Below are 17,862 nucleotides of genomic sequence, written 5' to 3'. Positions count from 1 at the left end.
AAACAGAAGCCAAATAAACAAAGGGAACCGCTTCAGAAGGGACTGGTGCAACAGATTAAAATCCCTCTAGGAAACGCTGACTACACCGGAGGGGCCTGTAGATATCGAGAAGCGTAAGCTGGAACGAGGAGCTATCTGAAACTGAGCCGAACCCACACTGACCGCAACAGCTCCAGAGAAGCTCCTAGATATAATTTTACTTTTTTCTCTTTTTTCTTTTTTTTCTTTTTTTTCTTTTTTTCTTTTTTCTTTCTTCTCTTTTATTTTCCTTTAAAATCCCCTATTACTCCCCCATTACTCCTTAACTTTCATTTCCACAGACTTTTACGATTTTTTAATTAGGGGGAAAAAAAAATTTTTTTTTCTTCTTTTTCTTTCTTTTTTTTTCTTTTTTTTCTTTACTTTTTCTCTTCTATTTTCTATTTTTCTTTTTCTCTTATTTCTTTTAAAGTCCTCTAGTACTCCTCTACTACTCCTTAATTTTCATTTTCAATACACTATAACCTTACCAAAAAAAAAAAAAAAAGAAGAGAAGCCCTATTTTTAAACCGAAGATTATTCTCTCCCAATCTTGACTCTCTGTTTTCTACCTCAGAACACCTCTATTTCCTCCTTTCCCCTTCTCTTCCCAATCCAATTCTGTGAATCCTTGTAGGTGACTGGGCTACGGAGAACACTCTGGGAACAGACAGCTGCGTAGATCTGTCTCTCTCCTCTTGAGTCCCCCTTTTTCTCCTCCTGTTCATCTCTATCTCCCTCCTCCCTCTCCTCTTCTTCATGTAACTCTCTGAACCTCTCTGGGTGTCCCTAACGGGGGAGAATCTTTTAGCCATTAACCTAGAAGTTTTCTTATCAGGGCTGTATAGTTGGAGAAGTCCTGAGACTACAGGAAGAATAAAACTGAAATCCAGAGGCAGGAGACTTAAGCCCAAAACCTGAGAACACCAGAAAACTCCTGACTACATGGAACTTTAAGTAATAAGTGACCGTCCAAAAGCCTCCATACCTACACTGAAACCAACCACCACCCAAGAGCCAATAAGTTTTAGAGCAAGACATACCACGCAAATTCTCCAGCAACGCAGGAACATAGTCCTGAACATCAACATACAGGCTGCCCAAGGTCACACCTAACACATAGACCCATCTCAAAACTCATTACTGGGCACTCCATTGCTCTCCAAAGAGAAGAAATCAAGTTCCATGCACCAGAACACTGATGCAAGCTCCCCTAACCAGGAAATCTTGACAAGCCAATCGTCTAACCCCACCCACTGGGTTAATCCTCCACAATAAAAAGGAACCACAGACCTCCAGAATACAGAAAGCCCACTCCAGATACAGCAATCTAAACAAGATGAAAAGGCAAAGAAATACCCAACAGGTAAAGGAACATGAAAAATGCCCACCAAGTCAAACAAAAGAGGAGGAGATAGGGAATCTACCTGAAAAAGAATTTAGAATAATGATAATAAAAATGATCCAAAATCTTGAAAACAAAATGGAGTTACAGATAAATAGCCTGGAAACAAAGATTGAAAAGATTCAAGAACTGTTTAATAAAGACCTAGAAGAAATAAAAAAGAGTCAATTAAAAATGAATAATGCAATGAATGAGATCAAAAACACTTTGGAGGGAACCAAGAGTAGAATAACGGAGGCAGAAGATAGGATAAGTGAGGTAGAAGATAAAATGGTGGAAATAAATGAAGCAGAGAGGAAAAAAGAAAAAAGGATCAAAAGAAATGAGGACAACCTCAGGGACCTCTGGGACACTGTGAAACGCCCCAACATTCGAATCATAGGAGTTCCAGAAGAAGAAGACAAAAAGAAAGGCCATGAGAAAATACTCGAGGAGATAATAGCTGAAAACTTCCCTAAAATGGGGAAGGAAATAGCCACCCAAGCCCAAGAAACCCAGAGAGTCCCAAACAGGATAAACCCAAGGCGAAACACCCCAAGACACATATTAATCAAATTAACAAAGATCAAACACAAAGAACAAATATTAAAAGCAGCAAGGGAAAAACAACAAATAACACACAAAGGGATTCCCATAAGGATAACAGCTGATCTATCAATAGAAACCCTCCAGGCCAGAAGGGAATGGCAGGACGTACTGAAAGTAATGAAAGAGAATAACCTACAACCTAGATTACTGTATCCAGCAAGGATCTCATTCAGATATGAAGGAGAATTCAAAAGCTTTACAGATAAGCAAAAGCTGAGCGAATTCAGCACCACCAAACCAGCTCTTCAACAAATGCTAAAGGATCTTCTCTAGACAGGAAATGTAGAAAGGTTGTATAAACATGAACCCAAAACAACAAAGTAAATGGCAACGGGACCACACCTATCAATAATTACCCTAAATGTAAATGGGTTGAATGCCCCAACCAAAAGACAAAGATTGGCTGAATGGATACAAAAACAAGACCCCTATATATGCTGTCTACAAGAGACCCACCTCAAAACAAGAGACACATACAGACTGAAAGTGAAGGGCTGGAAAAAAATATTTCATGCAAACGGAGACCAAAAGAAAGCAGGAGTCGCAATACTCATATCAGATAAAATAGACTTTCAAATAAAGGATGTGAAAAGAGACAAAGAAGGACACTACATAATGATCAAAGGATCAATCAAAGAAGAAGATATAACAATTATAAATATATATGCACCCAACATACGAGCACCGCAATATGTACGGCAAACGCTAACGAGTATGAAAGAGGAAATTAATAGTAACACAATAATAGTGGGAGACTTTAATATCCCACTCACAACTATGGATAGATCAACTAAACAGAAAATTAACAAGGAAACACAAACCTTAAATGACACAATGGACCAACTAGACCTAATTGATATCTATAGGACATTTCACCCCAAAACAATCAACTTCACCTTTTTCTCAAGTGCACACGGAACATTCTCCAGAATAGATCACATCCTGGGCCATAAATCTGGTCTTGGAAAATTCAAAAAAATTGAAATCATTCCAGTCATCTTTTCTGACCACAGTGCAGTAAGATTAGATCTCAATTACAGGAAAAAAATTGTTAAAACTTCAAACATATGGAGGCTAAATAACACGCTTCTGAATAACCAACAAATCATAGAAGAAATCAAAAAAGAAATCAAAATATGTATAGAAATGAATGAAAATGAAAACACAACAACCCAAAACCTATGGGACACTGCAAAAGCAGTGCTAAGGGGAAGGTTCATAGCATTACAGGCTTACATCAAGAAACAAGAAAAAAACCAAATAAATAACCTAACTCTACACCTAAAGCAATTAGAGAAGGAAGAAATGAAGAACCCCAGAGTTAGCAGAAGGAAAGAAATCTTAAAAATCAGGGCAGAAATAAATGCAAAAGAAACTAAAGAGACCATAGCAAAAATCAACAAAGCTAAAAGCTGGTTTTTTGAAAAAATAAACAAAATTGACAAACCATTAGCAAGACTCATTAAGAAACAAAGAGAGAAAAACCAAATTAACAAAATTAGAAATGAAAATGGAGAGATCACAACAGACAACACTGAAATACAAAGGATCATAAGAGACTACTACCAGCAGCTCTATGCCAATAAAATGGACAACTTGGATGAAATGGACAAATTCTTAGAAAAGTATAACTTTCCAAAACTGAACCAGGAAGAAATAGAAGATCTTAACAGACCCATCACAAGCAAGGAAATCGAAACTGTAATCAGAAATCTTCCAGCAAACAAAAGCCCAGGACCAGATGGCTTCACAGCTGAATTCTACCAAAAATTTAGAGAAGAGCTAACACCTATCTTACTCAAACTCTTCCAGAAAATTGCAGATGAAGGTAAGCTTCCAAACTCATTCTATGAGGCCACCATCACCCTAATTCCAAAACCAGACAAAGATGCCACAAAAAAAGAAAACTACAGGCCAATATCACTGATGAACATAGATGCAAAAATCCTTAACAAAATTCTAGCAAACAGAATCCAACAACATATTAAAAAAATCATACACCATGACCAAGTGGGCTTTATCCCAGGAATACAAGGATTCTTTAATATCCGCAAATCAATCAATGTAATACACCACATTAACCAATTGAAAGATAAAAACCATATGATTATCTCAATAGATGCAGAGAAAGCCTTTGACAAAATTCAACACTCATTTATGATTAAAACTCTCCAAAAAGCAGGAATAGAAGGAACATACCTCAACATAATAAAAGCCATATATGACAAACCCACAGCAAGCATCACCCTCAATGGTGAAAAATTGAAGGCATTTCCCCTGAAATCAGGAACAAGACAAGGGTGCCCACTCTCACCACTACTATTCAACATAGTGTTGGAAGTTCTGGCCACAGCAATCAGAGCAGAAAAAGAAGTAAAAGGAATCCAGATAGGAAAAGAAGAAGTAAAACTCTCACTGTTTGCAGATGACATGATCCTCTATATAGAAAACCCTAAAGACTCTACCAGAAAATTACTAGAGCTAATCAATGAATATAGTAAAGTTGCAGGATATAAAATTAACACACAGAAATCCCTTGCATTCCTATATACTAACAATGAAAAAACAGAAAGAGAAATTAAGGAAACAATACCATTCACCATTGCAACAAAAAGAATAAAATACTTAGGAGTATATCTACCTAAAGAAACAAAGGACCTATACATAGAAAACTATAAAACACTGATGAAAGAAATCAAAGAGGACACAAACAGATGGAGAAACATACCGTGTTCATGGATTGGAAGAATCAATATTGTCAAAATGGCTATTCTACCCAAAGCAGTCTATAGATTCAATGCAATCCCTATCAAGCTACCAACGGTATTTTTCACAGAACTAGACCAAAGAATTTCACAATTTGTATGGAAATACAAAAAACCTCGAATAGCCAAAATAATCTTGAGAAAGAAGAATGGAACTGGAGGAATCAACCTGCCTGACTTCAGACTCTACTACAAAGCCACAGTCATCAAGACAATATGGTACTGGCACAAAGACAGAAATATAGATCAATGGAACAGAATAGAAAGCCCAGAGATAAATCCACGAACCTATGGACACCTTATCTTTGACAAAGGAGGCAAGGATATACAATGGAAAAAAGACAACCTCTTTAACAAGTGGTGCTGGGAAAACTGGTCAACCACTTGTAAAAGAATGAAACTAGAACACTTTCTAACACCATACACAAAAATAAACTCAAAATGGATTAAAGATCTAAATGTAAGACCAGAAACTATAAAACTCCTAGAGGAGAACATAGGCAAAACACTCTCCGACATAAATCACAGCAAGATCCTCTATGACCCACCTCCCAGAATATTGGAAATAAAAGCAAAACTAAACAAATGGGACCTAAGGAAACTTAAAAGCTTTTGCACTACAAAGGAAACTATAAGTAAGGTGAAAAGACAGCCCTCAGATTGGGAGAAAATAATAGCAAATGAAGAAACAGACAAAGGATTAATCTAAAAATATACAAGCAACTCCTGCAGCTCAATTCCAGAAAAATAAATGACCCAATCAAAAAATGGGCCAAAGAACTAAACAGACATTTCTCCAAAGAAGACATACAGATGGCTAACAAACACATGAAAAGATGCTCAACATCACTCATTATTAGAGAAATGCAAATCAAAACCACAATGAGGTACCATTACACGCCAGTCAGGATGGCTGCTATCCAAAAGTCTACAAGCAATAAATGCTGGAGAGGGTGTGGAGAAAAGGGAACCCTCTTACACTGTTGGTGGGAATGCAAACTAGTACAGCCGCTATGGAAAACAGTGTGGATATTTCTTAAAAAACTGGAAATAGAACTGCCATATGACCCAGCAATCCCACCTCTGGGCATACACACTGAGGAAACTAGATCTGAAAGAGACACGTGCACCCCAATGTTCATCGCAGCACTGTTTATAATAGCCAGGACATGGAAGCAACCTAGATGCCCATCAGCAGATGAATGGATAAGGAAGCTGTGGTACATATACACCGTGGAATATTACTCAGCCATTAAAAAGAATTCATTTGAACCAGTCCTAATGAGATGGATGAAACTGGAACCCATTATACAGAGTGAAGTAAGCCAGAAAGATAAAGAACATTACAGCATACTAACACATATATATGGAATTTAGAAAGGTGATAACGATAACCCTATATGCAAAACAGAAAAAGAGACACAGAAATACAGAACAGACTTTTGAACTTTGCGGGAGAATGTGAGGGTGGGATATTTCAAAAGAACAGCATGTATACTATCTATGGTGAAACAGATCACCAGCCCAGGTGGGATGCATGAGACAAGTGCTCCGGCCTGGTGCACTGGGAAGACCCAGAGGAATCGGGTGGAGAGGGAGGTGGGAGGGGGGATCGGGATTGGGAATACATGTAAATCCATGGCTGATTCATATCAATGTATGACAAAACCCACTGGAAAAAAAAAATTTTAAATTAAAAAAAAAAGCAATTAAAAAAACAGAAAAAAAAATAACAACAATAATTGTCAAACGTAACAGCTAATTGCTCTACTGGCATTTCAAATGTATCATAATAATGATCATGTTGATAATAATAATACTCAGCCAAAAAGAAACAAAGAGTTCACTGCTTGTCAGGAAGTGGAGAGGGTTGTGAAAATAATATTCTCATCAGGCAGATCATGCTAACTTCAGTGGGCATTAGCCTACCTATCATTTGGACACCATGAGGTGCTTGACCCCTCTGGTTCTCTGATATTGAATCCATACTGAAAACATCATATCAGCCTCATCAGAAATAAAGATGATCTCACTTGAATGAAAGAGGACCTGGTTGAATTTAGGACGTGCCTTTATAAATGCACACCCTTACAGGCAGAGGACCATGTCTGGAATGAAACTTGTCTCAGGAAGTTCCAGATGTAGTCACCCTCAAACATACGGTTGTCTACTTGCAGCCCATCCTGTCGCTATGTGCCAGAGATGGTCCAGAAGAGAGTGAGCTGCACTGCTTCCTGAGAATCTGAGAAATTCTCCAACCTACTCACATCCACAACTTAACTTGTCTTGGCAGTCCCAACAAACCCACAGCCCCAGTCCCAGACACCTTCAGTGGGATGACTCTTCTCTTGTTTTCGCCCATTAACTTACTCATACACGTCCCATTAGGAACTGACATTGTCAGGGGAAAAATTGAGTTTGATTTTGTAAGGTCAATGGGGAAACCAAATAAATGCATTTCTATGTGATCCAAAGAAAAAGGCTGAATACATTAAATGCTCAAGCATTTAAATGGTAAAAATAGATAGGGAAAAAGTCAGAAAGGACAGTTAAAAAGCATGGTACAAGAGATTATTATATTTTGGGTATCTCTTCTTTTTGAGAAGAAGACATGGACGTGATCTCTGGTCCCAATTACTTTCCCAATCTGGGAAACAATGTGGTCATAAATTAGGGTACAATTCATAGTTATCGTTTGAATACCTACTATAGCCACTCACTATGCTAAGTGCTTTAGATGCATTATCTTATTTAATTCCCTCAGCAACTTCTGTGGTTTTAGGAGCTACCATTATCCTAAATTTTACAGATGAGGAAAGAGTCTTAGCAAGATTAAATAACATGCCCAAGGTTACAGAAATTGTAAGTGACAGAGTTGAAACTAAAATCCAGGTCTCTTTGAATCCAATGCACTTAACCTCATTCTATAATGTCTTAAAACACTATTCTGTAAAGTTTTCAGCTTATGTTTCAATCTTTGCCTCTAATCAGTGAGCTCCTTCAGGGCAGAATTTATTTCTCATTAATTTTTATATCCCTAGAGCATGGAATAATGCCTGATACGGAGCAGCAACTCAATGACTGTCAAATGAACAAAATGATGAATTAATAAATAAAGGAAGGAGGGAATTAATTTTAAAAGGAGTCAGAAAATGGAAGTTTGTGGGGAAAAAGCTAATTCTATATCAAAAATACTGGTCCTGTGGTTGCTTTTGCGTCTCTTTATTTCCATTGTAACAACACACGAGTATTTTATGATAAGCACCATTTTCACTTTAGAATTAAACAAAATGCTTTCACAAATATGTACTTTACCCAGGGATTTCAATGAACGATTGAAATTCCATAATCAGAACATGACACAACCAAACCAGCGTATAATCATATGTTTCTTATAATAAGCTACTTGAAGTGTTCTTAGGGTTACAATTTTGTAATCTAGACATGAGAGGAAGATCTGTGCTCTTGACAACATTCAGCACAGGCATTTCAACTGGCTCTGGATCAAAGACATCCCCCTCTTTTGCATTACATAGATGTTCTCTCTTATCAGGAAGCAGACAGTCCCAACTGTTACCTCTACATCCTCTGCCATCTTCCTCCAGCTTCTGGCCAGCTTGACACTTGCAGTAATAACTGCCAATTGTATTACAGCACTGGTCCTGACAGCCACCATTGTCAGCGCTACATTCATTTATATCTGCAATTGAATATGCAAACAGAAATTAGCTTCCTATAGCTAGACACACAAAGAGACTTCAGTGGCTCTCCTAAAAATATACCATCACAGCATGACATCACTGTTTGACCTCAGATGAGATAAAATTATACCTTATTTTAATTAACACACTCCAGTTTTAGCCAACACACTCCAGTTTTGGTGTAAAGAAAAAGACAGGTCATAATCTTTGGTATTTGATGTACTTTTGAACAGTGTCCTAAGGGCTTGTCTAAGTTTAGGGAGTTTGGAGGCTTATGGTGCAGATCAAGAAATTTCACATTCGAGTCATCATTTCAGGATGAGATTGAGAAGAGGAACTAGCAAGTTAGAACACAAGGTCACTTATTTATCCACTAAATGTTTGGTTGCAGTCTTCTCAGATGAATAATTATTGAAGCACAAGCTGGAATCAAGATTGCTGGGAGAAATATCAATAACCACAGATATGCAGATGACACCACCCATATGGCAGAAAGTGAAGAAGAACCAAGGAGCCTCTTGATGAAAGTGAAAGAGGAGAGTGAAAAACTTGGCTTAAATCTCAACATTCAGAAAACTAAGATCATGACATCTGGGCCCATCACTTCATGGCAAATAGATGGGGAAACAGTGGAAACAGTGGCTGACTTAATTTTTCTGGGCTCCAGAATCACTGGAGATGGTTGCAGCCATGAAATTAAAAAACGCTTACTCCTTGGAAGGAAAGTGATGACCAACCTAGATAGCATATTAAAAAGCAGGGACATTACTTTGCCAACAAATGTCCGTCTAGTCAAGGCTATGGTTTTTCCAGTAGTCATGTATGGATATGAGAGTTGGACTGTGAAGAAAGTTGAGTGCCAAAAAATTGATGCTTTTGAACTGTGGTGTTGGAGAAAACTCTTGAGAGTCCCTTGGATTGCAAGGAGATCCAACCAGTCCATCCTAAAGGAGATCAGACCTGGGTGTTCATTGGAAGGACTGATGCTGAAGCTGAAACTCCAATACTTTGGCCACCTGATGCAAAGAGCTGACATATTTGAAAAGACCCTGATAATGGGAAAGACTGAGGGCAGGAGAAGAAGGGGATGATGGAGGAAGAGATGGTTGGATGGCATCACTGACTCAATGGACATGAGTTTGGGTAGGCTCCAGGAGTTGGTGATGGACAGGGAGACCTGGCGTGCTCTGGCTCATGGGGTCGCAAAGAATCAGACACGACTGAGCGACTGAACTGAACTGAAATGAACTGAACCACTACATCTTTGGCATGCACTAGACAGTGTAGGGGAAGGTAAAAGGGTAATTTCATGATTTCCAATGGCTCAAATCCAGCTGGGGTGGAGGACTAAACAGAAGTGTGATGTAGTTGTGTCCATGTGCTGGGTATGTCCACAGCTTACTTCTTAACTTGTGGTCAGGAAGCATCCTTACAGATAGGGCTTGATTTTATGTACACCCCAACCAGCTTCCAGTTGATAAGCATTCCAAATTATCTGTAGGTTTGATAGTGAGTGGCCTGTTCTGCTCAAAGTAGCCGCTTCTTTACGCTGACTTGCTGACAATGGTTATTTGTTTTATGAGGTAATTGTGGCTGGAAGAGAGAGACGGGGGTGGGCAATGAGTTAAGTCAGGACCACCCAAAGTAGCTGACAAAGTAGAAGCACTGCCAAAAGGGAGATGAGTCTCCACAATGGTAGAATCAAGACTGCAGAGCACTGATAACTAAAAAAAAAAAAAATGATGCAGAGTGGGGCTTGGTGCACCTTAACTGGATAAAACTGATTTGCCTGAGGCCTGGCTCTGCAGCTGTAGAAATACATTTTATTAGTTTTTAGGTAAATTTTCATTGAAGTGTGCCATACACATACAAAAGTAAACATGTCTTAAGTTTTGTTAGGGGAAGCACACTGACTGAAACCGCCCACACTGGCCAGGTCCCTACTAACCATTTGCATGAGTTGTTTTACAACAGGAGATCCTGGTAAGGAACATGGAACTAATAAGCCACCACCAACTGGAAGAGTTCGGGAAAAGGTCAAAAGGAGACACCACGTGTCCGACCACCTCCCAGAATCCTTCTTGCTGGTATCCATCTTGGCTGAGTGATGTGTGCACCACATCACTCAGGAAGGATTCTGAGTCAGAATGATTGGCTAAAGACAGCCGGGAAACTAATCCCATCACCATAGAACCTGTAAGCCAGTGGCAGAGCAGTCCTCCTGGGTTCCCCTACCCTTCTGCTCTCCATCGGGTGCCCCTTCCCAGTAAAATCTTTTGCTTTGTCAGCACATGTGTCTCCTCAGACAATTCACTTCTGAGTTTAAGACAAGAGCCCACTTTCGGGCCCTGGAAGGGGTCCCCCTTCCTGCATCAGTTTGATAAGTCTTGAAACATAAAATATAGCAATGCAACCCCAAGAAACAAACCATTGCTAACACCCAGAGAGTTCTGCCTAGCCGAAGGTAACAACCACCCTAATCTTTAACACTGTAGGTTAGTTTTGTCTTTCTGAGTTCTACATAACTGATCATACTGTGCATATTTTTGTGTCTGTCTTCTTTTGTCCAGTATTCTGCTTAAGATTATGAAACTGTACTTGTAGTCTGTTCATTTTTATTCCTGTATATCATTCACATATATGAATATACCATATTTTTTATTTACCCATTTCATAGTTAATGGGAATTTACCTATTTTCTTATTTTGGGTTATTGTAAAGAGTGTTTCTATGAACATCCTCACACATGCCTTTGATAGACCTACATATACATTTCTGTTGGATAATATATCTAGGATTGGAATTGCTGGGTGAAAAGCTGTGTTAGATCCTGCTTTAGTAGTACAGCCAAATAGTCTTCTAAAGAGGTGATTCTAATTTACACTCCCATCAGTGGTGTGTTGGAGACCAGATGCTACTCATCCTTTCTAGTGCTTGTGATATTCTGTTTTGTTTTGTTTCTCATTTTAGCTCTTCTGGAGAGTATACAATAGCATCACATTGTGATTTTAATTTGCATTTTCCAGATGATTAATTAGGTTAAGCACCTTTTTCATGTTATTGGCCATTCGGATAAACTCTTGTTCAATTCTTAAAATACTGATTCTTTAACTAGTAGATCACATAGAATGATAAAGAGAAATTGTAGCAGTGTTTATCCTTGTCTGGCTTCTGAAATTATAAAGATACCTTTTAACATTTCACTGTAAGGAATACTGTGTACTGTAGGGTGTTTTTTTTAATAGATTACTTTTATCAGATTAGGAAAGTTCCTTTCTATTCTAGTTCCTGAGTATTTGTATCATAAATAGGCAATTTTTCCACTTTTTTCTATTATCTGAAAAATTTTAAGGTTTTTCTTTTACTTAAATGTTTGGAAGAATTCAGTTATAATGCTGTCTGGGCCTGGGATTGGGTTTCTGTATGTGTGTATGTGTGTGTAGACTTTTAATTATTGATTCCACTTTTAAAATAAATAAGAATAAAAATATTTTCATTTAAACACGTTAGACAAATTATGTTTGGAGGAATTTGTCCATTTCACATAAATGTTCAAATTTACTACTGTTAATTTATTCATAACATTCTCATACCATCTTTTTAACACCTGTTCAGTTTGTAGCAAGGTCCTTTTCCTATTCTTGAAATAAATAATGTGTGTCTTCTCTCTTCATCAGATTTTTGTCTATCTATCTATCTAGTTGGAAAAGCCTGAACGAATAATTTGGCCAACCCAATATCTTCATATTTTCCAAGGACAAACTTTTGGCTGGATTGATTTCTTTCAGTGCTTTGCTTCTAAGTTCTTGATTATGAAATTAAGTTAACTGAGTTTTGGCTTTTTCTTCTTTAAAAATATTTCTGACAACCTATAAGTATAAAACAAACCACCTTTAAACTAAGTGATTTAAAGAGGCAATTTACTATTATCGTTCATACCTCTGGGGATTGAAGAGTCACCTGGCTGGTCCTTATTTGGGTTTTCACATACGCTAGCAGTAGGTGACAGCTTGGGTTAGATTTGCACACAGGTTTATTCATGCAGATATTGGGATTTGGGTGGAGAGGGCTGGGAACATGGGCTTCCCAGTGGCTCTAGTGGTAAAGAACTCCCTGCAATGCAGGAGATGCTGGTTTGATCCCTGGATTGGGAGGATCCCTTGGAGGAGAACATGGCAACCCATTCCAGTACTCTTTCCTGGAGAATCCCATGGACAGAGGAGCCTGGCAGGCTACAGTCCACAGAATCGCAAAGAGTTGGACACATCTGAAGCAACTGAGCATGCACACGATTGGAACATATGAGAGACTGCTCAGGCATCTCTCTTTACTTCCACATGCCTAACTTTGAACTTCTCATTGCCTGGTGGTCTCAGGATAGAGACATTTTACCAATACATGGTGGTTATCATTACCCAGAGAGACAATTCTAAGAGATCCAAACAGAGGCTGTAAGGCTTCTAATGACCTAGCTTTGAAAGTCACATAGCGTCCCTTCTTAGACATCTATTGGATAATGTACGCACAGGTGAGCTGAGATTCCAGGAGATGGAAGACTTTCTTTCTTTTTTTTTTTTTTTATATTTTGCTATTTTTTTTTCTTTTTTCTTTTTTATTAGTTGGAGGCTAATTACTTCACAACATTTCAGTGGGTTTTGTCATACATTGATATGAATCAGCCATAGATTTACACGTATTCCCCATCCCGATCCCCCCTCCCACCTCCCTCTCCACCCGATTCCTCTGGGTCTTCCCAGTGCATCAGGCCCGAGCACTTGTCTCATGCATCCCACCTTGGCTGGTGACTTTCTTCTCACAATATGGGCTTTGTAGGTGTGTCCAGCGAAAAAAGAAATTGATGGTAGCCTTCTTGGAGACAGTGTATCACCTTGATATGTTAATTTAAGGCTATATATTTTCCTAAAAATAAGGATTATCTGCATCCCACAGGCTTTGCTGTGTTATGACTTAATTATCATTCAACTCAAAATACTTCCTAATCTAAATCAACATTTTTGTTTGGGTCATTTTAGGTATATTTGGGGGATTTTCAAACATTCGAGGAACTTCCAATCATCTTGTTATTATGAAATGATAGATTAATTCTCCTGTGTACAGAGAATATGTTCTTCATGACTTCAGTTCTTCAAGATGTTAAGTCTTGATTTATATTCTAGCATATGGTCAATTTTGGTTTAAAAAAAATCTATATTTACTTGAAAATAAAGTATATCCTACAGTTGCCAGGTGCTATGTTTTCTGTACGTATATATGAACATATAATTACGTGTGTGTGTGTTAGTTGCTCAGTCATGTCTGACTCTTTGCGACCCCATAGACTATACCTCACTGGGCTCCTTTGTTTACGGAATTTTCCAGGCAAGAATACTGGAGGGAGGTGCCACTCCCTTCTCCAGGGGGTCTTCCAAACCCAGGGATCAAATCCAGGTCTCCCGCACTGCAGGCAGATTCAGATATTTCAAATAAGTATGATACTTATATATTTAGGAAAAATGTATAATCAGATCAAGTTTATTAATCATGCATCTCATATCTTTGTAGCCTTATGAATTTTTAATGTTTGTTAATATATCAGTTAGTGAGAGGCATAGTGAATTCTCCCTGATTTTACCTTTGTCCTTTTCTGACTGCAATTTTTGGTTTATTTATTTTGAAGCCCTATTATGAGTGGCAAACAAGTTTAGAACTGCCACATCTTCCAACAGATTAAAGCTTTGCTATTATAAAATGTTCCTCTTTAGCTCCAGCTACATTTTTTTATTAAAATTGAGGTATTAGAAAATATGGTCTTGTCTAAGACATGCCTAAGACAATTTGTTCATGCCAAAAAATTCTTGATATTTGGTCTTGTACAAAAACTCCATTAGACATCTTGTCCATAAGACATCTGATTCACACCAAAAGGTCCCAGATACTTGGTCTTGTCCAAAAACATTTTATTTTCTAAATTTTACTTTTAAATTTTTGTATATTTGCTAAATTGAGAAATTATATTCATGTATCTTTGCATGTGTTATTCTAAATAACTAATATCTTTAAACTATATCATTGACCTTTAATGTAATTACTCACATATTTGGATTAAATTTACCATTTATTTTCTTATTTTTCTAAATTTCCATATATTGTATAATACTTTTACTCTCTATATTCTTTGAAACTTATTATCAAAAAAATAAACTTATTATTTTTAGTGTTTTACATGCACTCTTTATTAGGTTGTCAGTTAAATATTACTTTATTATCCTTTTAGCGGTTACTGTGGATATTACAATATCTATTATTAAAGTCTAATATAAATTAGTATTTTAATCACTTCCCTGACAATCCTAGAAACTTATACTTTAACATCTTTATGCTTTTCCATCTTTTTATATTATTTTTATTATGTGTTTGAATTTCAGATATTTAGAAGGCATAAGGATTTATTGTTGTTATTTTACATAGTCAATAGTAATTTAGATTTATCCACATATTTGCCTTTTCTGATATTTATCATTGCTTCTTTTACTTCTATGCTTCTTTTTGGAATAATGTTCCCTCTGTCTGAAAACTGCTTTCAGTGTTTCTCTTCATATGTATTTGCTGGCAATGCTATTTTTTCAGATTTTGTTAGGAAATGACATTTTTTCACTTAATTTTTAAATAAACTTAAAAAAATTAGAACATTTTCAGATTTACAGGAAAATTGCAAAGATAGTTCCCATATACCCCATTTATTTCATATTCCATTAGTATACATATCTATATTAGTATGGCTCACTTGTTTTAATTAATGAGCCAATATTGGTACATTATTAAATAAAATCCATACTTCATTTAGTCTTTCTTAGTTTTTAACCTAATTTCCTTTTTCAATCGAGGATCCCTTCCAGGGTAACATATTACATGTAATTGTCATGTTCCCTTAGGTTCTTGTTGGTTTTAACAGTTTCTCAGATTTTCCTTGCCTTTGATGACCTTGACAGTTCTGAGGAGTACTGCCAGGTAGCTTACAGAATGTCTCTCATTTTGGGTTTTTATGATGTTTATCTTATTGTTTGACGGGGATGATGTGTTTTGAGGAGGAAGACCACAGTGGTGAAGTGCCATTTTCATGATCGTATCAAGAGTACACATTATCAACACCTGACGTAGCCCTGTTGATGTCAACCTTGATACCCAGGCTGACAGTGTTTGTCAGATTTTTCCACTGTAAGTTTCCTCTCATCCTTCTTCCTTTCTGTACCGGTATTCGCTGGAATGAGGTCATTAAGCACAGCTAACATTTAAGGAGTGCAGTTATCCTTCCTCCTCCTTCAGGGTGAGGTATATCTGTAAGTTATTTGAAACTCTTCTGCGCAGATTTGCCTATTCCTCCCATTTATCACATTTTAATTTAAAAGTATCTTCAGTGAAATAGAATCATAGATTGACAGTCATTGTCTTTAAGCATTTTGAAAGTGACATTTCATTATCATTTAAATTTCCTTTTGCATGTAGTGTGACTATTTTTCTCTGCCTACTTTTAAGATTTTCTTTTTGTCCTGTTTCTGATGTTTTACTATGATACGCTTTAATGTGTGGTGGTTCATTTTTTTATAACTTTCCTCCTTGGAATTTAAGGCACATCACAATTTTATAGTTTGATGTCTTTAAGTTTTACAGAAATTATTCTCACAATTTTGCCCATTTTCTCTCTCTTCTTTTTAGCACTGCATAACACTTCTCTGTGAGACTTTTGATTTTTATGTCACTTTTCTTATGATATTTTGTGTTTTGTTCTACTGTGTTTCTTCTTTATTTGCTTCCATCTAGATATGTTCTACTGACCTGTCATTTAGTCATTAACTCTATAAACAACTGTTCATAATATACCTTTAGTTCCACCTACTGCATTCTCCATTAAAGTTATTATCTTTTTCATTTCTAAACTATATAGTTGATTATTTTGTAGATTCCACTTCTTAGGTGAAATTTTTCATTTCATCCACAATTTGCTCATTTTTACAAATCCACTCTTTTTTGACTTGCTTTATGATATTGAAGCTGGATCCTGTAAATATTTTTACTTTACTAGGTGGCACAATGGTAAGCCTTAGTGAAGGGTACTGTAGGAATGCCATAAGAGGGAGAGACACAAGTTTGACTCCAGTGTTTTCTGTTTCAAAGGCATGTACACTGCAGCTGCCAGAAGGCTACTTCCCTCTCATTGGGAAACTCATGCATCAGCAAGCAGCTATTTTTCCTGTGGTCCATACCCTTCAGCAAGTCTCACCAGTGCTCCATCAGCTTTCCATTGAGTCTCACTGCCATTCCAGTGGGCAGGTTTCTGCCTGCCATCCCTGGTCAGCAGCATCTCACCAAACTTCCATACCACCCATTGGGCAACAACTACAACCTCTCAAATTAGATGTAAATTTCAACCTGATGTGAAAACTGGGAGACTGTTTCTAAGTTTGCTCCTTTCTGGGGCATTCTCCTTCATTCCTGGACATAGTGACTTTTCCCTACATCTGCTAGTCCTATATCTTTTAACATTCTTTTAACCATCCCCAATACTTTATCTCCAATTCATAAGTTGTATAGTATGTTTTCTTTTTTCCTGATTACTTCTTTGCTGTAGATTCACAGTCTTACTCAACTCTGGGATACCTTATCTCCAGAATTTTGAGCTCTCAAACTTTGGATTCCATGATAGGTCTGAATTCCAATTTACATCTTCCCAACCTAGTGAGGCTGATGACTCTTCTTTCTGCCTTTCTTCCTATTAGCAACAATTTTCTTCTCATCTTTTGGAATGTCCTACTATGTCACTAATCAGTCCCTCAAGGGGAAACCTCATCTCACTGGCCTTCCTGGCTGCCATGATATTCTCCAATGTCTTCAGATGAGTCATTTTTTTTTAATATTACATACCACTTTTCTATTTGTTCTCAGCTAGAGAATTGACCTGTTACCATATAGACCACTGTAGCCAGTAAAAGAATACCTGTTTACACCATTTCTTGATCCCCCTTACTTTTCCTTGCATCAAACAAAAGAAAACTCCATTAACTGAGGCATTATGTGCTTGTTTATTTTTCTTACATGAATCAGTCAATAAGCCAGGAATTTATGATTAACAAAGAATACAAGACTCTAAAAATAAGTCCAGAGCCTTGCAAAATATCATAGAGAGAAAGAACAGTGAAAGCTGATTTCCTAAAAAATATCTGGGTACAAGTTTACGTATTATTCTCTAAACTTAGTTTGCTGGAAAAATAAAAGGAGATATGTTGGGATAGGTCAAGTATGAAGAGTCCTGTGATTTCACATTTAAGAATTTGTCCAAAAATATATTCCAATGGAATTCAGTTCTGTTAGCATCTTTCCATACTTAACA

General features: G+C 37.2%; 1 protein-coding gene across 1 annotated transcript in view; it reads right to left on the bottom strand.

Annotated features, from left to right (window-relative positions):
* The window catches only part of LOC122675629 (EGF-like and EMI domain-containing protein 1), a 638,499-nt gene that overhangs the window by 226,671 nt on the left and 393,966 nt on the right, over positions 1-17,862 (bottom strand). Inside the window, exon 5 of the mRNA XM_043874600.1 lies at positions 8,354-8,476. Coding sequence (XP_043730535.1) covers positions 8,354-8,476 — 123 coding nt within the window. The remainder of the gene's footprint in view (positions 1-8,353; positions 8,477-17,862) is intronic.

The sequence above is a fragment of the Cervus elaphus genome, chromosome 19, assembly GCF_910594005.1.
Source record: "Cervus elaphus chromosome 19, mCerEla1.1, whole genome shotgun sequence".
NCBI lineage: Eukaryota > Metazoa > Chordata > Mammalia > Artiodactyla > Cervidae > Cervus > Cervus elaphus.
This window is presented reverse-complemented; position numbering and strand designations above follow the sequence as displayed.